We start from the raw sequence: 24531 nt of genomic DNA, 5'->3' as shown, positions 1-24531 counted from the left end.
GCATAAGTATAGAATTCTTGACACATCCTTTTTCCATGAACATTCCTATAGATGAGTCTTCTGACTTCCCAGTTTTCCTGAAAACTTTGAGACTAGCCTGATATTTTCCCTCCAGTATTGGTCATTGGTTTCTTCTGCCTAGATGCTTTTAAGATTCTTTGAAGCTTACTGAATTCAGTGTGATATGTCTGTAATTTGATGGCTCATTCGTATTTGTTGTTTATATTTCCTGGTACATGGTGAGATCATTCACTCTATAAATTAACTTATTATTTCAGAAGAGACCTCAGGTATCTTTGTTCTTTTCTCTTTTTCACAGGTAATATTTCAGATCTTTGGAGTATGTTGATAAACAAAGCAGATGAAAATCCCTGTCCTTGTGTGGAGCTTAAATTGTAGCAGGAGGACACCAAAAAAATAATAATACATGAGTAAATTATATAGTGTTATGGGTAGAAAAAGCAGTGTAAGAGGGATTGGGAGTACTGGGCAGGAGCTAGAGGAAGATAGGCAGTAAGATTGCAATTTTTAACAGCGTAGTCAGTGTAGGCCTCATTGAGAAAGTAAAGGGAACAGCCAGTGCAAAAGTCCTAAGTCAGGAGTATGTCTTGCGTGTTAAAGAAAGCAAGTAAGGGGGCTGGCCCACTGGCGCAGCAGTTAAGTGCGCGCGCTCTGCTTCTGTGGCCTGGGTTTCGCAGGTTCGGATCCTGGGCGTGCACCGACGCACTGCTTGTCAAGCCATGTTGTGGTGGTGTCCCATATAAAGTAGAGGAAGATGGGCACGAATGTTAGCCCAGGGCCAATCTTCCTCAGCAAAAAAGAGGAGAATTGGCATCGGATGTTAGCTCAGGGCTGATCTTCCTCACAAAAACAGAAGAAAAAAAAAAGCAAGTAAGCCGCGTGGCTGGAAGAAGAGAGTAAATGATGAAGAAAGTAGAGGAAAATGAGGTCAGAATTTGAAGAGGCAGAGTTCAAGGCATGCAGATTTTATATGGCCTTGCAGACCATTATTTGTGGAGCCACTATCATTCTGGCTACTTTGTTGAAAATGATCTGTAGGGTATGGTGGTAGAAGCAGGGGGAATTGATTGAGCAGTCGATGGAATAATCTAGTTGTGTGAAGTGATGATAGCTTTATGAACCAGGAAGTTACCACTGAGCACGGTTAAGATTCTGTAGCTAATACATTTGCTTCACATTTGGAAGTAGGGTGTGAGAGAAAAATAAGGATCAAGGATGACTCCAAGATTTTTAGCTTGAGCAACTAAAAGGGTGGAGTTGCCAGCAGCTGAGATGAAGAAGGCTGCAGATCCGAGCACATTTTAAGGAAATCATCAGGAATTTAGTTTTGTACATGTTAAGAAAGTAATATCTCTTAGGCATTCAAGTGAAGATGACAGGTAGAATGTTTCAAATGAGTCTGTAGTTCAGGAGAAAGCTCAGCTGGAGATATTAATTTGGGTTATCAGCATATGGATGATATTATCAAGAGGGTGAGGATAGATGTTGAGAAAAAGAGACATTCGGACTGGGGCCTTTGGCGTTCACAACACTGCAAGGTTGGCAAGGAGGGACCAGCAAAGGAGACTAATAAAGGGAGAGGGAGAGAAGTATTAGAGGTGGTCTCCTAAAGGTCCACTGAAGAGAGTGACTGCTGAAAGGTCACGTAAGATCAGAGCTGAGAACTGACTATTGCAAAATAATCATCGATGACCTTAATAAGAGCAGATCTGGTGTAGTGATGAGAGTCAGAGACTAATTTGAGTACATGTAATAGGGAACGGAAGATGACTTCTTCAGTTTGTCTGCAAAAGGGAGTAACATTATGGGGCAAGTAGCTAACAGGGAGAGGAAGATTGAGACTTCTTTTTTTGTTTGTTTTTCATTTTTTTGTGAGGAAGATTAGCCCTGAGCTAACATCCGATGCCAATCCTCCTCTTTTTTTTGCTGAGAAAGATTGACCCTGGGCTAACATCCGTGCCCATCTTCCTCTACTTTATATGTGGGTTGCCTACCACAATATGGCTTGATGGGCAGTGTGCAGGTCCATGCCCAGGATCCGAACCCTCGAACCCCGGGTCGTGGAAGCAGAGCGTGCGACCTTAACCACTATGCCACCGGGCTGGCCCCCAGAGACTTCTTTTTTAAATGAGAACAAAAGAGTATTTTTTTGGTGTGTGTCATAGGAATGATATAGTAGAGAGGGAAACGCTGGTGATCTTTTCCATATTATTCTGATCTTTTCAATCATATTGAGTCTTTGACTAAAGAGGTTTTCATTTTTTTAATGGATTTTTCCTTCACTTTCTTTACATTTCACTTCCTGTTGTCTCATTTCTTCTTTAATCTTTTATTTCAAGAATCCCATCTTAAAATCAAGAGAATAGAGAAGGCCAAATTTTCTTGTTTCCTGGATTGGTTCTTTGAAAGCTTAGTCAACTGCTTTTTGCTACTTAAGTTTTCTTCAGTTTGTTGGTTGCAAATGAAGCAGTTGAGGTATTGTGTTCTTTTTTTAGTGCTATTGATTATAGTATTTATTTGAGGATGTTGCTTTGATGCCCTCCCTTGTGTTGCTGATATTCCTGAAGTGGGAGAGCAATTTCTGGAAAGAGTTATTAATATACCTTTTCCTGATTCTATTTACTTATACTAATGATTTTTTTAAATATCTACTGGACACTTAATTGATAATATTATTTACATTATTTGTGAATACAATGTTTATTTTACTGTGGGTATGCTTTTGTAGACATGAGATTCCTAGCCCTGAATCTTGGTGTAACTACAGAATTAAATAACTTGCCCTTGTAACTTGATGGATCTTGGGGGATGTTCCCTGAGCTTATAAGCCAGAGAATCTACGTTATTTTGCTTCCCTGTCTCTACTTCCTGCTTTTAGTAAAGTATCCAGGGCTTCTTAGATAAAGTTTACACTTTACTTTTTCTTCTCCTTTGTGACCCCAAGGGTAAGGCTGGAATGATTTCAGAGTCATCTGAGAGTTTAGGTTGGTTCCTAAAGGGCAGTATTAAAAAGAGTATTTTTAAAGAGTTGATTGGAGCATTTAGGACTAGCTAACTTCTCTTACAATTTTGTATTCTTTAGGTGGCGTTGCAGACCGTTAAGATTTTTTTCTCTCTTCATTTCTGTTGCTCTTGTCATAGGCTAGGCATTGCTATTTTCATTAATCTACCTAAGTGTAACCTTTTTCATCACTGTATTGTCTCTCTAAATAAAACACATCTTTCTTTGCCTCAGTTTTCACTTTTCTAATCAAAAGCTAGTAGTTTGCAGGCTTAGTGCTCCTGAGAAAGAGGACTCAGCCAATGTATCCCTTCCTCAGCTTTGAAATTATAGGCTCTTAGTTTCTGTTTTCTTGCGCTTTGTTCTGTTTTGGTGGTGGTGGTAGTGGGAATTGTTTAAGGTGTAAGGATCCACATTACTTGACTTGGTGGGTTAGGTCTTGAGCCAGATCAAACATTCCAGAGCTTTGTGGGCAATATTCCAGACGCTGAGTTATATTGTATGTAATCTGTACCTGCCAGAGTTGTGTGTAATCTCTATCACCAAAAAGTGACAGTATTGGAGGATTTAAAAGTTGGATTTCAGGAGCTCTGGAAGTTTGGTGGGTGGAGCAACCTGAAATTGAAATGAAGAAAGGACTTAGTTAATTATTCAAGATATCCGGAGACTTGAAAGAATACATTGAGGGATCCATCCAAAGGAGAGATTCCTCCAAAAAGAATGAGAAATTAAGATGAGGATTGTTGCTTCAGGCATTGAAAGCTCTGCCTGTGCTGCCTCCCCCTTTCTGATTAGAAATGGTATGTTTTTATCCTATTTGTGAGTCATTAATGATACTTATGATGAATATGTATAGGTTTGTGATTTATACTGGAGAAAATAAAAGTTTGTAGATAAAATTAGACTGAAAGAGGAACAATAAAAGTGCTCTTACATCTTTGAATTTCTGAAAACTTCCTCATCTTCCTATATTTTAGAGATTCTCAGCTAGGGGTACACAAAAGAATGATCTGTAAAGATGCTTACTACACCCTACTCCACAAAGACTGACTCAGAATCTCTTCAACAGTTGAATTACAGACAATACTTCCTTAGGTTTTTGAGATGTTCACTCCTTGGTTAAGAACCCATTTTGTCCCAATGCTAGATTGAAGTTAAACTTTGAAAGTTCTTATTTAATTTTGTTTTTACAATTGTGAAAGTGTTTTGTTCATTATTTATGAAAATTATCTTAACATTTAGGAAGTAGAGTCAGTAGATAGCAAGAAGATGGGAAAATAGGAAGGAACAAATGATGGGACTAAAAGTGTATGGAGTTACATAGCTTCCTTGTAAAATCAATAATTAAAGCTATATCGTGTTCTCACAAATACAGCTCTGCACAAACACCTCACTTGTACCTGCCCCAAAGACCAAACAAAATTAACAGACCACACCTAAACTGAATTGAGCATTGCTCACTCCTAGTTTTTCCTTTGCATTGGCATTGAAAAATGATCTTTTCTAATCTCCCTACTTATCCAGTTTCTTATTATTTTCCAGAGGGAACATTTTCTTCTAGTCATCCATTTTTTCTCTGTTCACTTTTGTCTCCTCCCATTGCTCAAGTTGCTGCTTCTAGCGGAATTTATTTAATGAGTTCTGTGTTGATGGACATTTAGGTTGGATGTGGGTTTTAAATATTTCCTTTGATACAAAAATGTGTATTTACCTTGCTTAATACCAATATTATTCTGAAGGAAATTAATTTTAATGGTTTTAACTTGAATATGTTTTCTTACAGCAGAAAAAGAAAACTAAGAACATCAATCCACCAACGCGTAGAAATTGGGAAAGTAATTACTTTGGGATGCCTCTCCAGGATCTGGTTACAGCTGAGAAGCCTATACCACTATTTGTTGAAAAATGTGTGGAATTTATTGAAGATACAGGTAGGATAGAAGTATCATTTCAAGAGATTTGATTTAAAATTTCACTTTTGCTACACTAACCATTTGTCTAATGTTCATGATTCATTAAAGCTAAGTTCTGAAAAAGGGGTATAGTTCTCATTACTAGGATTGATATTCTTGAGTATTAACCCTAGATGTAACCATCTGATATTTGAAAGAAGTTTTGTGACTGGCCAGAATGCTTTTGTTGGACTTCTTTTTAGTAAATGGTTAAGTTGAATGCTAAAATGTTAAACTTACCTTATTCTGGAATTTAGAATAACTTGATTATTAAATTTTGCTACTATTTAATCGTAGGTAGTTATGATTTAAATCAATAATATGAAAGTTTTCAATATTTTTAAAATCTATTTTTATTATCCATTTACACATGAACTTTTCTTTCAAAATTCATGGCAGTATTTATGAATATATGAAAAGCAGCTTGTTTGGGATGTTACTGTTTATTCAGCAGCTTGATGTGGTTTATATGGTTTGAGTTGTATTTGTAAAGAGTATGTAGATATCCTCACTATTTTAAAAACAAGCCTGCTCTTGTGTTTACTTTGTCCAGTGTAAACTATTACCTGAGGGTTGAAAAAGTCAGATTTGGGGAATAACAACAGAATATTATCATGTTTATGTGCATGTAAAATGAACATGAGTTAACTATGAAATCTTAGTGATTGAATGGACTATAGAATTTGATGGTTTGGAGACATGAGTTAATTCCATTTAAGCTTTATTTATTCTTAATGCTCTCCTTTGATAAGCACGCTTCGTTTAAAAAACAAAGAAAGATGCCCATGTCCTATCTAAAAAATCAAGTTCATTTTTACTTAGGTGTATGCGTTACCCTTTAGTCTGATTATCAGCTAAGTTCTGTACATATTTGGTTGTCTGGTGAGAAGTACTGACTTTCAGTTTTAATAAAGGAATGGAATATGGGACAATACCTATTATGTACTAGTATTATATCTGAAATAGCCTGTATCTTCCCACTTTTGTTAATAAGTGTTGATTTACTATAGAGCCTACATTTGGATATGCCATTAAATTTATTTGTTTTTTCCTTCAACAAAGTGCATTAGGCAGATTTCTTGTCTGTATTTTTGTCCACCTTTAGCATAGTAGAAATTCAGAGGTTCTTATAGTATTAGCTTCCTGCTTTGAGCTTAAAGAATTCTCGTTTTCTAGTAATATAATTAGGCTTTATGGATATGACTGAGCAATTAGAAAATACTTTAGTGCTTAGAAAATAAAGTAATAATGGATAGCATTTTGTACATTTATTTTTATAATTAAAAATTCCCATTTCTTGAATATTTTCATGGTAGTTGAGTGATTTGGTTTGAGGAAAATGAATGAATTCCAAGTGTAAGATAAAATGAAATTCTAGTCCAATTCTTAGGACAATTTGAATTAGTTCAGTCAACTGACAGGTAATGTATATATACGTGCTTTGTTAGAAGTATACTGAGGTACCATGAGACCACAAGAACAGTTATCTAAAAGATTAAAGCTAGTTCTTTTGTTGTAGTGTATTGTTTAATTTTATTACTGACTAATGCTAATCAATTTTAGCAGAAATTCCCATTTGTTTAAGACTTCAATATTGAATTCTCAATATGGACTGTAGCACAGCTATCTTCTGTTTAGGGTTTAATTTGTAGCAATGTAAGTATATATCAGTTATTTAAAAGTCATACTTCATTGTGTATAGATCCTTATACATAGTGATATAAATGAGCGGTAGTTTTATTGTTATAATTAACACCTTTGTTTAAAGGACTAAACCTTGTTTAAACAGCCCTGAGGAAAATATTATGGTAGTTTTAAAAATCAACTTTATTGGTATAACTTACATACAATAAAATTCACCAATTTTAATTGTACATTATTAGTTTTGATAACTCTATGGTCAAGCACCACCACAATCAAGATATAGAACATTTTTATCACCTCAAAAAGCATTCAGTGTTTCATCATTAATTATAAGATTAGCTGTTGATTTTTTTGTAAACGCTCTTTGTCAGGTAGAGAAGTACCCTTCTATTCCTAATTTGCTTCATTATTATCCAAAACGGGTATTGATTCTATGTGATTTTTCTGCATCTATTGAGGTGATCATACGGTTCTTTTTTAAGTTTGTTTGGATGGTGAATTACATTAACCGATCTTCAAATATTAAACTAACCTTGCATCCCTGGGATAAACACCACTTGATTATAATGTTTTGTCCTTTTTATAGATTGCTGGATTCAGTTTGCTAAAATGTTAAGGATTTCTGCATCCTGAGGGATATTGCTCTATAGTTTTCTTGCAATGTCTTTGTCTGGTTTTGGTATTAGAATAAAGCTGACATCATAGACGGAGTCTATTTTCTGCAAAAGTTTGTGTAAAATTAGTAATAATGTCTTTTTTAATTTTTGGTAGAATTCACCAGTGAAACTGTTTGTTTATTTTTTGTGAGGAAGATTGGCCCTGAGCTAACATCTGCCGGTCCTCCTCTTTTTTTGCTGAGGAAGACTGGCCTTGGGCTAACATCCGTGCCCATCTTCCTCCACTTTATGTGGGACGCCACCACAGCATGGCTTGCCAAGTGGTGCGTCGGTGCGTGCCCAGGATCCAGGCCGGCCCCAACCAGTGAAACTATTTGAACCTGAAATTTTGTTTGTGAGGAGGTTTTTGACTCTGGATTAAATTCCTTTAATAGAGGGCTGTACAGATTTTTGATTTCTTCTTGAATAAGTACTGGTTATTTGCATCTTTTGAGGAGTTTGTCCATTTCATCCAAGTCAGTATAAGGTGGTTTATAAAATTGGTTATTCTTTTAACGCCTGTAGCATCTGTAGTGATGTCTTCTCTTTTGTTCTTAGTATTACTTATTTGCGTCTTTTTTTCTTCTTGTTAGAGGCTTATCAATTTTATTGATCTTTTCAAAGAACCAACTTTTGGTTTTACTGATTTTCCTCTTTTGTCTATTTTTTAATTCATTGAATTCTACTTTTTATTTCCTTCTTTCTGCTTTCATTTGGTTTCTTCATAGTTTCTGAAAGTAGAAGCCTAGATTAATGATTTCGACCAGTCTTTTCTACTATAATATTTAATGTTAAAAATTTTCCTCTAAGCATTGTTTTAGCTGCATGCCACAAATTTTAATATGTTGTTTCCCTTTTCATTCAGCTCAGAATACTTTGTAATTTCCCTATTGATTTTTTTAAATTTAACTCACTGGTTATTAGAAGTGTTTTATTTCTAAATATTTTCCAGATATCTTTGTCATTCATTTCTAGTTTAATTCTCTTGCACTTGGAGAACACATAGTTTGATTTCAGTGTAAATTTATTGAGACTTGTTTTATAGCCCAAAATATTGTCTATTTTGAAGAGTGTTCCATGGGACCTTGAACAGGAGGTTTATTAAGCTGTTCCTTGAAGGATTCTATGTCAGTTAGGTGCAGTTCTTTGAGAGTATAGGTCAAGTCTTCTATATCCTTACTGATTTTCTTGTTGGCTTGTTTTTTTAATTACTTAAAGAGTACTGTTGAAGTCTGCAGTCATGATTGTAGATTGATCTGTTTCTCCTTTCAGTTCTTTTAGATTTTACTTCATATGATTTGAAATTCTTTTAGTTACATATACATTTAGGATTATGTCTTTATGAACTGACCTGTTGTTATTGAAACATTCTCTTTATGCTTCATGATGTTCCTTGTTCTGAAGTCTACTTTGTCTGATATTAATATAGCCAATGGTTTTTTTTTTAAGTAATGTTTTTGTGGTATATCTTTTCCATCCTTTTAATCTGTCTGTATTTTTATTTTTAGTGTAGTTTCTCATAGACAGCATATCATTGGGTCTGACAATCCACTTGTTTTCACTGGAGTGTTTATAAGATCATTGGCTTTTAATGTAATTATCAGTATAATTGGTTTTAAATCTGCCATCTTGTTTTTATTTTCTATTTGTCCTATGTGATCATTATTCCTTTTTTTCTTGCCTTCGTTTGGATTCAGATCTTTTTTTTTTTGTGAGGAAGATCAGCCCTGAGCTAACATCTATTGCCAATCTTCCTCCTTATTTTTCCATTTTTCTCCTCAAAGCCCCAGTAGATAGTTGTATGTCGTAGTTGCACATCCTGCTAGTTCCTGTATGTGGGACGCCACCTCAGCATGGCCCGACAAGCGGTGTGTTGGTGCGCACCCAGGATCTGAACCCGGGCCGCCAGTAGCGGAGCACGCGCACTTAACCGCTAAGCCACAGGGCCGGCCCCCCTTCGTTTGGATTAATTGAATATTTTTTATTCCATTTTAACTTAAGTATCAGGTTATCAGTTATATCTATCTCTTAGGTTTTTTAGTGGTACTCTAGAATTTGAAATATACATCTTTAATCACAATTCATCTTCAAATAATATTATACCACCATAATGTGTAGTGTAAGAACCTTGTAACAGTATATTTAACCCTCCTATTCCTCGTTCTATTGTACATTTTAATTCTGCAATTTGTTTTAGACATCACAGTACATCTCAGAACAAAAGAGAAGACATCACTACAGATGCTACAGACATTAAGAGAATAAGCAATTTTATAATTGTAATTTTTGCTTTAAACAGGAAATTATCCTTATTTTTGAAAGGTAATTTTCTTAGGTTACACGTATTTTATATAACAGCTTTATTGAAATGTAATTCACACAGTCTGCAATTCACCCTTTTAAACTGTACAATCCAGTGATGCTTTAGTGTATTCACAGAGTTGTGCAGCCATTGGCACAACCAGTCACCTCAAAAAGAAACCGCTTACCCATTAAGCAGCCAGTCCCTATTCCCCGCACCCACCCCCCTTAGCTTTTTGTCTCGGTAGATTTACCTGTTCTGGTCTTTTCGTGACTGGTTTCTTTCATTTAACATAATGTTTTTGAGGCTCATCCATATTGTAGCATCTGTCAGTACTTTATTTTTATTGTTGAATAATTTTCCATTGATGGACATTTTGAGTTGTTTCCATTTTTGACTTTTGTGAATATTGCTGCTGTGAACATTCCTGTACAGGTTTTTGTGCGGACACATTTTTCACTTCTCTTGAGTATGTAACGAGGAATGGTATTGCTAGATCATACGATAACTTTGTGTTTAACTTTTTGAGGAACTACCAGACTGTCTTCCAAAGTGGCTGTGCCAATTTATGTTCCCACCAGCAATATACAAGAGTTCCAATTTCTCCACGTTTGCTAACACATATTTTCCCCTTTTTTGATTGTAGTCATTCCAGCTGGTGTGAAGTGGTATCTCATATGGCATTGATTTGCATTTCCCTGATGACAAAAGTGGTTGAGCATAGTTTACGTGTTTATTGGCCATTTGTATATCTTCTTTGGAGAAATATCTGTTGAGATCCTTTGCCCATTTTTAAATTGAGTTTGTCTTACTGTTGAGTTTAAGAGCTCTTTATATATTCTGGATACAAGTTGCTTTCAAATATGATTTGCAAAAAATTTTTCCCATTTTGTGGGTTGTCTTTCACAATTCCTTGATGGTGTTTTTTTTGTGTGTGTGAGGAAGATCAGCCCTGAGCTAACGTCTGTCGCCAATCCTCCTCTTTTTGCTGAGGAAGATTGGCCCTGGGCTAACATCTGTGCCCATCTTCCTCTACGTTATATGGGATACCGCCACAGCATGGCTTGGTAAGCGGTGTGTTGGTGCGCGCCTGGGATCCGAACCTGCGAACCCCAGGCCCCCAAAGCAGAGCGTGCGCACTTAACAGCTACACCATCGGGCCGGCCCTGATGGTATTTTTTGAAACACAAACGTTGTAAATGTTGATGAAGTCCAATTTGTTTTTTTTTTAATTTTGTCAGTGTGTGCGTGGTATCATATCTAAGAAGGTTTTGCCTAATCCAAGTTCACAAAGATTTATTCATATATATTTTTCTAAGAGTTATATGGTCTTAGTTCTTACATTTAGGTCTGTGATCCATTTTGAGTTAATTCTTGTGTATGGTGCAAGGAAGGGTTCCAGCTTGATTCTTTTGCATGTAGATATCCATTGTCTAAGCACCATTTATTGAATTGCCTTAACATTCTTTTTAGAATCAATTGACCATACACAACAAAAGACATACATCAGTGGAACAGCATAGAGAGCTCAGAAATAAATCCACACCTATTTTGTGAATTAATCTATGACGAAGGCAGGAATATACAATGGGGAAAAGACAGTCTTCAATAAATGGTTGGGGAAATTGGACAGATGCATGCAAAAGAACAAAACTGGACCACATTCATTCTTAATTATGTACAAAAATAAACTCAAAATGGATTAAAGACTTAAATAATTTAAGAGCTGAAACTGTAAAACTTTTAGAGTTAAAAGAAAACAAAAGTAGTAAACTCTTTGACAGTCTTAGCAATATTTTTTTGCATATGTCTCCTCAGGCAAGGGCAACAAAAGCAGAAATAAACAAATGAAAGTACATCAAACTAAAATACTTCTGGGTATTGATCCAAAGAAAACAAAAACAATAATTCAAAAAGATATATGCAACCCTATGTTTATTGCAGCATTATTTATAGTAACCAAGATAGGAAGCAACCTAAGTGTCCATCAGTAGATGAATGGATAAAGATGATGTGTGTATATACACACACATACACATATATAGACACATGCATATACAATGGAATGTTTCTCAGCCATGAAGAAGAATGAAATTCTCCCATTTGTGACAACATAGATGGATTTAGAGGGTATTATGATAAGTAAAATAAGGTGGAGAGAGAAAGAATTCCATATGATTTCACTTACATGTGCAATCTTAAAAAAATAAATAAATAAACAAACAAAGACGCAGATACAGAGAACAAATTGGTGGTTGCCAGAGGAGAAGAGAGTGGGGGGAAGGGCAAAATAAGTGAAGTGGATAAGAGGTGCAAACTTCCAGTCATAAAATAAATAAGTCATAGGGATGTAATGTACAGCATAAGGAATATAGTCAACAATATTGTAATAACTTTGTATGATCACAGATGGTTATTAGTCTTATGAGGGTGATCATTTTGTAATGTAAGTAAATGTGAAATCACTATGTTGTACACCTGAAACTAATACAATATTTTATGTCAACTACAATCAAAAAAAAAGGAAAAAAATAAAAATAAAAGGTAAAAGAAAAAATCAATTGACTGTAAATGTGAATATTTCTGAACTTTTCACTTATATTCTGTTAATCTATATACCTGTCTATGTATGCCAGTACCACTCTGTTTTCATTCCTATAGCTTTGTAGTAAGTTTTGAAATCGAGAATTATTGAGTCCTCCAACTTTGGTCTTCTGGGTATATAGTTAGTTCTAGGCTGATAGATTTTTCTTTTCTTTTCAGCTTTTCAAAGACTGTTCATTGTCTTCCCCATGATATCTGACAAGCACTCTGCTGTTCTTCTTATCTGTGTTCCTCTGTATGTGATGTGTTCTCCTTTCTCCCTCAACTGTCAGCAGCTTTTAAGACTATTCTCTCTGAGTTTTAGCAGTTTTATTAAAAATGTACCTTAGATGGGGCCCACCCCGTGGCTTAGCGGTTAAGTGCGCGAGCTCCGCTGTTGGCGGCCCGGGTTCGGATCCTGGGCGCACACTGACGCACCGCTTCTCCGGCCGTGCTGAGGCCGAGTCCCACATATAGCAACTAGAAGGATGTGCAGCCATGACATACAACTACCTACTGGGGCTTTGGGGGGAAAATAAATAAATAAATAAATAAATAAAATTATAAAAAAAAAAAATGTACCTTAGAGTGTTGCTTTAAAAAAAAACAAAAACTGGGGCCGACCTGGTGGCGCAAGCGGGTAAGTGCGTGTGCTCCACTGCGGTGGCCCGGGGTTCGCCGGTTCGGATCCCAGGTGCGCACTGACGCACTGCTTCTCGAGCCGTGCTGTGGCGGCGTCCCATATAAAGTGGAGGAAGATGGGTACGGATGTTAGTTCAGGGTCGATCTTCCTCAGCAAAAAGAGGAGGATTGGCATCAAATGTTAGCTCAGGGCTGATCTTCCTCACACACACACAAAAATAAATAAATAAATAAATAAAACAAAAACCAACTTCTGCTTGAGGTTTCTGGAGCTTCTTGGGTCTCTTGGTTTATAATTTTCAAATTTGGAAAATTTGAGGCCATTATTTCTTGAAATATTTTTTTCTGTTCTATTTCCCACACCTCTTCCTCTGGACTCGTTACGTGTATGTTAGATATCTGGAAATTGTCCCACAGCTCACTGAGGCTCTGTTCATTTTGCTAAACCTTTTTTTCCTTTTTGTTTTTATTTTGATGAGACTGTATATCTGTTGCTATATCTTTTAGTTCACTGGGGTTTTTTTTCCTGCATGGTCAAATTTAGAAGTTCCATTTAAGTCTCTTTTTTTATGTTTCGTTTTTCTACACATCATGTTGATGTTTTCCTTTACATCTTTAAGTATACTTACAAAATTTGTAATAGCTGTTTTTTAATTTTTTATTTATTGCAGTAACATTGGTTTATAACATTGTATAAATTTCAGGTGTACATCATTATACTTCTATTTCTGCATAGATTACATCATGTTCACCACCCAAATACTAATTACAACCCATCACCACACACATGTGCTGAATTATCCTTTTCGCCCTCCCCCCTCCCCCTTTCCCCTCTGGTAACCACCAATCCAATCTCTGTTTCTATGTGTTTGTTTATTGTTGTTATTATCTACTACTTAATGAAGGAAATCATACCGTATTTGACCTTCTCCCTCTGACTTATTTCACTTTGCATAATACCCTCAATGTCCATCCACGTTGTCACAAATGGCTGGATTTCATCGTTTCTTATGGCTGAGTAGTATTTCATTGTGTATATATACCACATCTTCTTTATCCATTCGTCCCTTGATGGGCACTTAGGTTGCTTCCAAGTCTTGGCTATCGTGAATAACGCTGCAGTGAACACAGGGGTGCATGTATGTTTACTCATTGGTGTTTTCAAGTTCTTTGGATAAATACCCAGCAGTGGAATAGCTGGATCATATGGTAGTTCTATCCTTGATTTTTTGAGGAATCTCCATACTGTTTTCCATAGTGGCTGCACCAGTTTGCACTCCCACCAGCAGTGTATGAGAGTTCCCTTCTCTCCATGTAATAGCTGTTTTAAGATCCTTATTTTACTAATTCTGTCATATATCATTTCTGGGTCTGTTGATTTTTCTCCTGATCGTAGGTTGTATTTTCCTGCTTCTTTGGTGGTTGTGATTTGGTGTCAGATATTTTCAATTTTACATTATTGAGTGGTGAATTTTCTAGTGTTCCTTTAAAGAGTGTTGAATTTGTTTTGTCATGTGTTAAGTGTTTTGTAAATCAATTTGATCCTTTCTAGGATCTTTTGATCCTTGCTTGTAAGTTTGTTTTGGCCGATCCAGAGCAACTTTTATTCTAGGATTTATTTCGACCTTCAATAAGATGTGAGGGCTTGACTCAATGCCTGGCATATTTAAAAGGTCTTTTGAGACTAGAACTTGAATTATTCTCAGCCCTTGGCCTCAGGAAGTTTCCTCTCATACATGTGTAGTATTCAACCAAACACTCTGGGGAGTTTTCTCCTCATCTCTGAGGGTCTTTCTCTGTGTATCTCTCTCTTTTTTTTGGTACTCTACCCCACAAATTCTAGCCTTCTGATCCTTTCTGAACAACTGTCTCTCCATCTTCTCAACTCTGGGAGACCATTGTGCTCTGTTGGGATTCCACCTCTCTGCACTGCTGTCTAAAAACTGTCTGCAGGCACTAAATTGATGCATTCACACAGTTTAACTTACTTGGTTTTTTCCCCTCATGGATCACAGGTTTGAGCTGCCCATTGTTCAATGTCTGAAAACTGTTGTTTCATATGATTTTTCCAGTTTTTAGTTGTTTGCTATAGGAGGGCAATTTCCATAGCAGTTAATCCTTCTCAATGAATCAGATGTGCCTATAGCAGTTATTATAATAGTACTGTATAATAGGTTGTGCTGTTCCAGTTGGGAAGTGACCCTTGAAGTATTACAAAAAGAGATAATGTGGAGGAGAGAGATTGAAAAGAAAAGGAACAGTAGGCCTTTCTCTGTAACCAGTTAAGGATGATAAACCTGATAGATACAGAAGAGGTATCAAAAATGCCTCTCAAATTGCTATATTAGGGTGACTGTAGGTCATGTACCATTAATGAAATATAAATTATAGTACGAAAAGCAGCTTTGACATTTTGATAATGGATTCATATTATGTACATGTTAAATCTTAAGGTGCCTGTGGGGTATCCATATAAAAGCCCAAGACTCAGTTGAATGTATGGCTGTGGATCTATGGAAAATAGGTTCGTCTTAAGATTTTGGTAATTGTCATTGTATAAGTATTAATGTAAGCCTATGTGTTGATGAAATTCAGGTGAACATATAGAGTGAGAAGAAAAGTTCACAATGCAAATAGGCTATAGAAAAGAGTGAAGCCCTAAAGGGAGAGGAAAATTTTTAATAAGAAGGAAGCATGGTTATCAGCATTGGATGTACAGAGGTCAGGTGACTTAGAGTGATACTGTTTTTTTTTTTTTACATTTTTATTGAGGTTAAATTCAAATATGGTAAATTTAACCATTTTAAAGTGTACAATTCAGTAGTGTGTAGTACATTTGCAGTGTTGTGCAACCACCACCCTCATCTAGTTCCAAAGACATTCATCATCCTAAAGAGAACTCTGTACCCATTAGGCAGTTACTTCCTTCCCTCTTCCCCCCTTGCCCCAGCCTCTGACAACCACCAACCTGCATTCTGTCTTTACGGATTTACACATTCTGGATATTTCTTATAAATGGAATCATACAATATGTGACCTTTTGTCTGGCTTCTATCACTTCACATGTTTTTAAGGTTTATCTGTGTTGTAGCATGTGCATTGTGTGAGTATACCACATTTTGTTCATTCATCAGTTGGTGGACATTTGGTTTGTTTCCACCCTTTGGCTATTGTAAACAGTGCTGCTATGAACACTCATGTACAAATATTTGTTTGAGTACCTTTTTTTCATTACTTTTGGGTACATGCCTAGGAGTGGAATGGTGGGTCATATGGTAATTCTGTGTTTAACTTTTTGAGGAACTGTTGATCTGTTTTCTGCAGTGGATGTACCAATGCACCAGTTTACACATTTCCACCAGCAATGTACAAAGGTTCAGATTTGTCCACATCTTTGCCAACACTTGTTATGTTCTGTGTGTGTGTGTGTGTGTGTATGTATGTTTTAATTCTAGCCATCCTATCCCTTTTGATAGGGATTGCATTTGGATCTGTGGATCACTTTGGTAATCTTGCTGTCTTAACCGTATTAAGTCTTCCAATCCAGGTCTTCTTTAATTTCTCTCAACACCATTGTATAGTTTTCAGTGTACAGATCTTGCACCTCCTTGGTTAAGTTTATTCCTAGGTATTTTATTCTTTTGGGTACTGTTGTAAGTGGAATTGTTTTCTTAATTGCATTTTCAGAATGTTTATTGCCGGTATATAAAACTGATTTTTGTGTGATGATCTTTTATTCTGAAGCTTTGCTGAATTTTTTTTTATGACTATTTTTTGTGTCTGTTCTTTGAGATTTTCTATATATATATAAGGTCATGTCCTCTGGGACTAGGGATAGCTTTACCTCTTCTGTTCAAATTTGGGTGTTTTTTATTTCTCTGTCTTGCGTAATTGCTTTGGCTTGAACTTATGCAATGTTGAATAGCTGTGGTGAAAGCAGGTATCCTTAGCTTATTCTTTATTTTGGAGGAAAGCTTTCATTCTTCCACCATTATGATGTTAGCTGTGAGTTTTTCATAAATGCTGTTTATCATTTTGAGGAAGTTCTCTTCTGTATTAGTTTCCTGGGGCTGCCATAACAAAATCACACAAACTGGGTAGCTTAAAACAATAGAAATTTATTGGTGCACAGTCCGGAGGCTAGAAGTCTAAAATCAAGATGTCAGCTGGGTCATGCTCCCTATGAGACTCTGGATAGAATCCTTCCTTGCCTCTTGGTGTTCCTTGGCTTGCAGCTGTATCTGCAATCTCTGTCTTTGAGGTTCTCCCTGTGTGTCTCTGTCTTAAAAGGATACCAGTTGTTGGGTTAAGGACTCAACTTACTCCATTATGACCTCATCTTAACTGATTACATCTGCATTGACCCTATTTCCAAATAAAGGTCACCTTCTGAGGTATTGAGGGTTAGGACTTCAACGTATTTTTGGGGGAGACAGATTCAACCTGTAACACCTTTTATTCCTAATTTTTTGAATATTTTTTTTTTATCATGAAAGGGTGTTGGATTTTGTTAAATAGTTTTTCTATGTCAATTAAGATGGTCGTGTGTTTTTTTTTTCCTTTCATTTTATTAATGTGATGTGTTACATTGATTGATTTTTTTTCTTACATTGAACCACCCTTGCATTCCTGGGATATATCCCACTTGGTCATGGTATATACACCTTTGAGTATGTTGTTGGATTCAGTTTGCTAGTATTTTGTTGAAGATTTTTGCATCTGTCTTCATAGGGGATATTGGTCTATAGCTTTCTTGTGGTGGTTTTGTGAGGCCCTAGTATCAGGGTAACACTGACCTCACAGAATGATATAGGAAGTGCTTCTTCCTTTAGAATATAGGTATTTTAATGAGAGTTTTCTCTGGTTTTAAAAGCGTGCTATCTTCAGAATCCATGGAGGCATTCCGATGTTAGAGACTTTCTAAATTTTTTTCTATGTTTTATAGTTTTCAATTTCCTGTTTTGTTGTCATTGTACCTCCTGCTGCTGGTAATCTTTCTTTGCTTTTCTAATTTGTAACTGTTAATCTGCTGTAAATCAGGAAAACATATGCCAGAGTTAGCTTAAGTTGTGCTTTTGCTTAGGTTCAATAGAACCTGTGGAAAAATAGGAGGTATTCCTCTGTAAATGTATTTTAGTGCAAGGGCTTTTATGACATCTTTTTGGCTATTTCTAGTCCTTTTTGTTTCCATTATTTCAGTTATGATACATTAGGTGATCAGATGACCAAGTTCCTGATAGGTAAGGAATTTTTTCACATCTCTCTGCCAGAATTTATATTTGCATATAGTTAATCTGGAATGCCCCCACTATTACAAATGAATTGTAAAAAAATAAACTATCTCTAAAAGAGCTAGGAGGTTATATTTCTGCTAAGACTGAGTTACAAGGAAAAATGCCAATGAGGTTCTTTAAATATTGGTCTAAAAATTGTTTGTTATTCCAAGACACCAATGATGGATGAAGTACAGGTGAAGTGGATGAATGAATCTTTGTTTTATTGCTAAGGTAAATATAACTTTCTTAAATAAATCCTTTTTATTTAAACTTCAGCATTCCTGTCTACTGTTTTGAAGAACTTTTTTTCATCACTCTAACATTTTTTCACTAAACATCATTACCTTATGTCTTGTGTCCTTCCTTGTCCTACCCATATTTCTCAATCTATTTTTACGTTTCACTTCTTTTTTTTTTTTAAGGCTTTATTTGTTATTCATTTATTCTTTTTCTTTTTTAAAGATTTTATTTATTTATTCCCCCCCGCGCCCCAAAGCCCCAGTAGATAGTTGTATGTCATAGCTGCACATCCTTCCAGTTGCTGTGTGTGGGACACAGCCTCAGCATGGCCGGAGAAGCGGTGCGTCGGTGCAGGCCCGGGATCTGAAGCCCGGGCCGCCAGCAGCGGAGCGCGTGCACTTAACCGCTAAGCCATGGGGCCGGCCCATTATGTTTCACTTCTTTGCGTACCTCCTCAGCCCCCACCATGTTATTCACTTGGCAGATCCTCAACTTTGGTTAAACTAACTTTACTCTGCCTACACTGCAGTTGGACCAGAAAGTGGATCATGGCTGTAGAAAAACATAAACCATGCATTTCATTTTAAATATACGACCACAAATCTACAGTAATCATCCCATAATTCCCTAGCCAATTTGTTCTTTATGTCTCCTAAAAGATTATTTCTTTTTTAAATAGCCATTTTTTTCTGTTTCTTTCCTCACATTTTTCAAAATTTTTGGACCTTTAGAAATGTTGCAAGAATGTGATTAAGCATCCATTTACCTTTCACCTAGATTCACTAGTTATTTGCTTTATGCCACATTTCTTCTCCAGCTTTTTTTTTTTCCCCCCAACTGTTTGAGAGTAAGTTACAGACAACATGACACTTCACTCCTAAATCTTTAGCATATATCTCCTAAGAACAAGGACATTTTCCCCACATAACCACAATATAAATAACCACCTTCAGGAAATTTAACATTGATAAAGTCCTGTTATGTAATATTCTGATTCCCTGTATTGTCCCAGTAATGTCCTCTTATGGCTTTTTCATTCTTTCACTTCAGGATCCAGTGAAGGATCATGCATTACGTTTCTTGTTCTATCTCTTTAGTTTTCTTTAATCTAGAATAGTTCCCTAGCCTTGTGTGTGTCTTAATGACACATTTTTTAAAGATGCTAAGCCAGTTTTTTGTAGAATATTCCTAAATTATCTATTTCCTGGTCAGATTCAAGTTAAGTATATTTGGCTGGAATTCTACAAAGGGCTGATGTATTCTTCTTAATGCATCACACTAGGAAACACATGATGTCAGTTCCTAAAGGACTTTTTATGTTGCTTTTGAAATTCTAGGCTTTTAATAATCTTACCAGTGTCAAATAAGTGCTAAAAGCTGGTATCATTGACATCTGAATTTAATGATTCAGGGATGACCTGTTTATTCTTGATCTAGCAAAGAGGAATTATAAGTTAGCCCTTGAAGCATTACTTCAAATAGTTTTAGTATGCCTATGTCTAGCAGAAATTCCTAGTGGTTTATTGGTATATTTAATTACCTTTTGTGTTTTCTAGCTTTGAAGTATATTTTTATCTGTTAGTAAGAACCTTGTCATCTTGAAGTAACTGGTCATTGGGTCTTGGCTAATGCTTTTTTTTTTTTTTTTTAAAAACACCACAGCCATTAGACCATAGTCTCCATTAGAGTAGGGACCCCTAGCTCCTAAGACAGTGTCTGGCATATATAATTAAATTGTTATTTAATAAATGTTTTAAAAAATGAATCCCAATTTTTTTGTAATAACCCTGAGTGTGTGTCTTCGTGACGTTAGTTATGCACCAGTAATATTTATTTTCCAAACTAGAATTCACATTTATTATTTTTTCCTACAAATACAAAGAATGCATGACCATTGCAAAAGATGAGAATGGAGGCACTTGTGCTGCTTTTCATAATTTAAATTTACATCACTTGAGTAATTTGCATTATGCTGAGTCACACAGTTATATCATAAAAACATGGTTTTTGTGTTGTGATAATGATGATGAAGGTGATATACAATGTGCAAGATGCCCTATGGTTATGTTAAGTAAATAAAGGCTATTCTTATATGAAAGCTATCTCAGATGCTTTGTTTTTAAGTTAAATTGAAACATGAAATTGTCATTTTTGTAGGTGACAACCAGATGATGTATACTTGTAGCTCTTTTGTTTTTTTAATGATGAAATTCCCGCAGGAAAATAAATGTTGTACAAGTCTGAAGAAGCACTCTAGCCCTTACTCATTTTATCCCTCAGGTGAAAAAGTTACTTTGATAATATAATAATCAGCTTTTACTGAATGCTTATTATTTGTATGGAAAACTTGCAGTATGCTGTAAAATAAGTGTGTTGTTTATTCATTTAATTTTCACACCTCTGTGGGGTTTGTGTGTAGTTACTATCTTTATTTTACAGAGGAAAAAACTGAGACCCAGAGAAATTAAGTGACTTGTCTGAGGTCACATAATTGGATTCTAGCCCAGCCACCACTTATCATTACTGCTTACGGGTGATTTTGGATTACCAGGGTTTTTTTTTTTTTTTTTTTAAGGGAAGGAACTGTCAATTTGGTTACAGCAGGAAAAGAAGTATAGCTAAGTTGATAAGGAATAGAACTGAAAAATCACCTGTGAGTTCATGATCAAGAGATAAGTTTTTCTTTTCTACATATTTATACCATATATAATATACATTTAAACATAAATAGCTTTTTCAAAGGGGGAAAATTAAACACAGTTTTATAAAATTTCTAATTAAAAAAAGGGGAAAATTAAACACAGTTTTATAAAATTTCTAATACATGAGTAACTTCATTCCATGTGCAAGAGACTCATCTTTGGAATTACTTTTTATGACATATCTATCATATTCTAACACTTTGATAATCATAGTTTATTCAGTAATCCCCTACTTCTGAACATAAGTCTCCAAACACATTCGATATTGAATGTTATCCTTTTATATACATCTTTATATGCTTATATTTTTATTTTCTAGGAAAAATGTCTACAGGAAATTGCTATGCCCAATCCCAATGATAGAAAGTATTGTGGAGAGAGGAAACCACCTACCATAAAACAAATGGGGGAGGCCTTTCAAAAATATATCCTTTATATATTAACGGGACAAACTAATGACCATAGCTTGCTCAGTGTGTGACCTTTAGAAAGTCACTTTACTTTTCTAAGTTTATTTCCTTATCTTTAATAAGGATCAGTAAGGCCTCTTGTCAATTATTTTGAAGATGGAATGAAAACTATGCATGTAATATTTACTTTTGAACATTTAATCATTAGATGCAGGGAAAGTAACAAAATGAAAGATTGGAAGGCTATTCTTGCTGTTTCTCAAATATTAAAGATCTAGTGGCTAGAAAGTAGTGATGTTCAGTAAACTCAAGTTGTTGTCATGTACATATCCTGCCTGCCCCCCCACCCGCCACCCTCACAGTGGAATTTAAAAATACTGTTTTTGGTTAATTGAGAGAAGAAAATACTGCCTTTAGCCTTATTATTCCTGTAGTGGGTTTGTGCCTAAAATGTCACTTAACCACTGCTAAAAGATTCTTGCTGTATTCATGTTACTTCATCCTTATAAGCTTGATATATAGACATAGGTATAGAATATCTATAGAATATAGGTAGAATATATATATGTTCTATGTAGTACATAGAATATATATATGTTCTATCTATGTGGTACATAGAACATAGAATATATCTATGTCTATATGTATCTTTAGATATAGACTATATCTATAAATCTTTAATTTTTTTAGAGCACTTTTAGGTTTACAACAAAATTGAGTGGAATGTAGAGATTTCTCATATATCTCCTGCCCGTACACATGAAAACCCCACCCCCACCCCATATTACCAACATCACTCACCAGAATGCTACATTTTTTACTGAGGGTGAACTTACATTGACACATCAAAATCACGCAAAGTCTGTAGTGTACATTAGGTTTTATGTTGTACATTTAATGTTGTACATCTTAATGTACATTCTATGGGTTTGGACAAATGTATAATGCCATATCTCCATCATTACAATAACGTACAGAATATTTTCACTGCCCTAAAAATCTTCTGTGCTCTGTCTGTTTGTCTCTCCCCCGTCTTCCCACCACCCCTGGCAACTACTGATCTTTTTATTTTCTCCAGAGTTTTTCCTTTCCCACAATGTCATGTAGTTGGAATCATAGAGTATGTAGCCTTTTCAGAGTGGCTTCTTTCACTTAGAAATATGCATTTAAGGTTCCTCCATTTCTTTTCATGATTCGATAGCTTCTTTTTTGGCACTGAATAATATTCCATTGGATGTACCACAGTTTTTCCGTCCACCTACTGAAGGACATCTTGATTGCTTCCAAGTTTTGGCAATTATGAATAAAGATGCTATAAACATTGTGTGCAGATTTTCACGTGGACATAAGTTTTAGCTCCTTTGGGTAAATAGCAAGGAGTGTGATTGCTGGATGGTATGGTAATAGTGTGTTTACTTTTGTAAGAAACGGCCAAACTTTCTTCCAAAGTGTACCATTTTGCATTCTTACCAGCAATAAATAAAGTTTCTGTTGTTTCCACATCCTCTCCAGAAATTGATGTTGTCAATGTTTTGGATTTTGGCCATTCTAATAAGTGTGTAGTGGTGTTTCACTGTTTACATTTGCAATTCCATGTTAACATATGATGTGGAGCATCTTTTCATGTGTTTATTTGCCATCTCCCTGTCTTCCTTGATGAGATGTCTGTTAAAAGTCTTTGGCCCATTTTGTAATGGAGTTATTTGTTTTCTTATTATTGAGTTTTAAGGTTTCTTGGTATATTTTGGATAATAGTCCTTTATCAGATGTGTCTTTTGTGAATGTTTTCTCCCAGTCTGTGGCTTGTCTCCTAATTCTCTGGACATTGTCTTTTGCAGAGCAGAAGTTTTTAATTTTATTTATTTATTTATTTATTTATTTTATTTATTTATTTATTTATTTATTTTTGTGAGGAAGATCGGCCCTGAGCTAACATCTGCCAATCCTCTTTTTTTGCTGAGGAAGACTGGCCCTGGGCTAACATCCATGCCCATCTTCCTCTACTTTATAGGGGACGCCACCACAGCATGGCTCGACAAGCGGTGTGTCGGTGCGCACCTGGGACCCAAACCAGCAAACCCCGGGCCGCTGCAGCGGAGCACGCGCACTTAACCACTTGCGCCACTGGGCCTGCCCCCAGAAGTTTTTAATTTTCTTGAAGTCCAGCTTATCAATATTTCTTTGACAGATTGTGTCTTTGGTGTTACATCTAAAAAGGCATCACCATATCCAAGGTCCTCTAGGTTTTCTACTATGTTACCTTCTGAGAGTTTTATAGTTCTGTGTTTATATCTAAGTCTATGATTCATTTTTGTCGAGGGTGTAAGGTTTTATGTCTAGAATCATTTTTTTTTTTTTTGCATGTGGATGTCCAGTTTTTCTAGCACCATTTGTTGAAGAGACTATCTTTGCTCTGTTGTATTTATTGCCTTTGCTCCTTTGTCAAAGATCAGTTGACCCTTAATGAGTGTCTGTTTCTGGGTTCTCTGTTCTGTTCCTTTGACCTATTTCCTTATGCTTTCCTCAGTACCACATTGTCTTGATTACTGTAGCTATATAGTAAATCTTAAAATCGGGTAGTGTCAGTCCTCCAACTGTTTTCTTCTCTTTGAATATTGTGTTGGCTTTAGGTCTTGGCATTTCCACTTATACTTTAGAATCGGTTTGTTGATATCCATAAAATAACCTGCTGGGAATTTGATTGGGATGACATTGAATCTATAGATCAAGTCTGGAAGAACTGACATCTTGACGGTATTGTGTCTTCCTATCCATGAACATGGAATATCTGTCCATTTATTTAGTTCTTTTTTTACTTCATTCATCAGTGTTGTATGTTTCCTCATAGAGATCTTGTACATATTTGTTAGATTTATACTTAAGTATTTCATTTTCAGAAGTGCTAAAAATGGAGTTTTTTTGCCTATTGATTTTCTACATAGACGATCATGTCATCTGTGAAAAATGATAGTTTTGTGTCTTCCTTCCCAATGGGTATACCTTTGATTTCCTTTTATTGCCTTACAGCTTTAGCAAGAACTTCCAATATGATGTTGAAAGGTGTGGTGGGAGGGAACATCCCTGGTTTGTACCTGATCTTAG

At 35.7% G+C, this 24531-nt stretch overlaps 1 protein-coding gene across 3 annotated transcripts in view; it reads left to right on the top strand.

The window, feature by feature from the left end:
• Positions 1–24531, top strand: part of ARHGAP5 (Rho GTPase activating protein 5) — an 80911-nt gene that overhangs the window by 34622 nt on the left and 21758 nt on the right. For 2 of the 3 annotated variants that reach the window (XM_014780420.2, XM_004421136.3), the window contains exon 3: positions 4806–4953. In XM_014780420.2, the coding sequence (XP_014635906.1) occupies positions 4806–4953 (148 nt within the window). The remainder of the gene's footprint in view (positions 1–4805; positions 4954–24531) is intronic. The other variant, XM_087422773.1, reaches the window with a different exon arrangement.

This window comes from Ceratotherium simum, chromosome 3, assembly GCF_057802395.1.
Source record: "Ceratotherium simum simum isolate JZ-2026a chromosome 3, ASM5780239v1, whole genome shotgun sequence".
NCBI classification, from domain to species: Eukaryota; Metazoa; Chordata; class Mammalia; order Perissodactyla; family Rhinocerotidae; genus Ceratotherium; species Ceratotherium simum.
The sequence above is the reverse complement of the archived record's forward strand: the minus strand, read 5'-3'. Positions and strand labels throughout refer to the sequence as shown.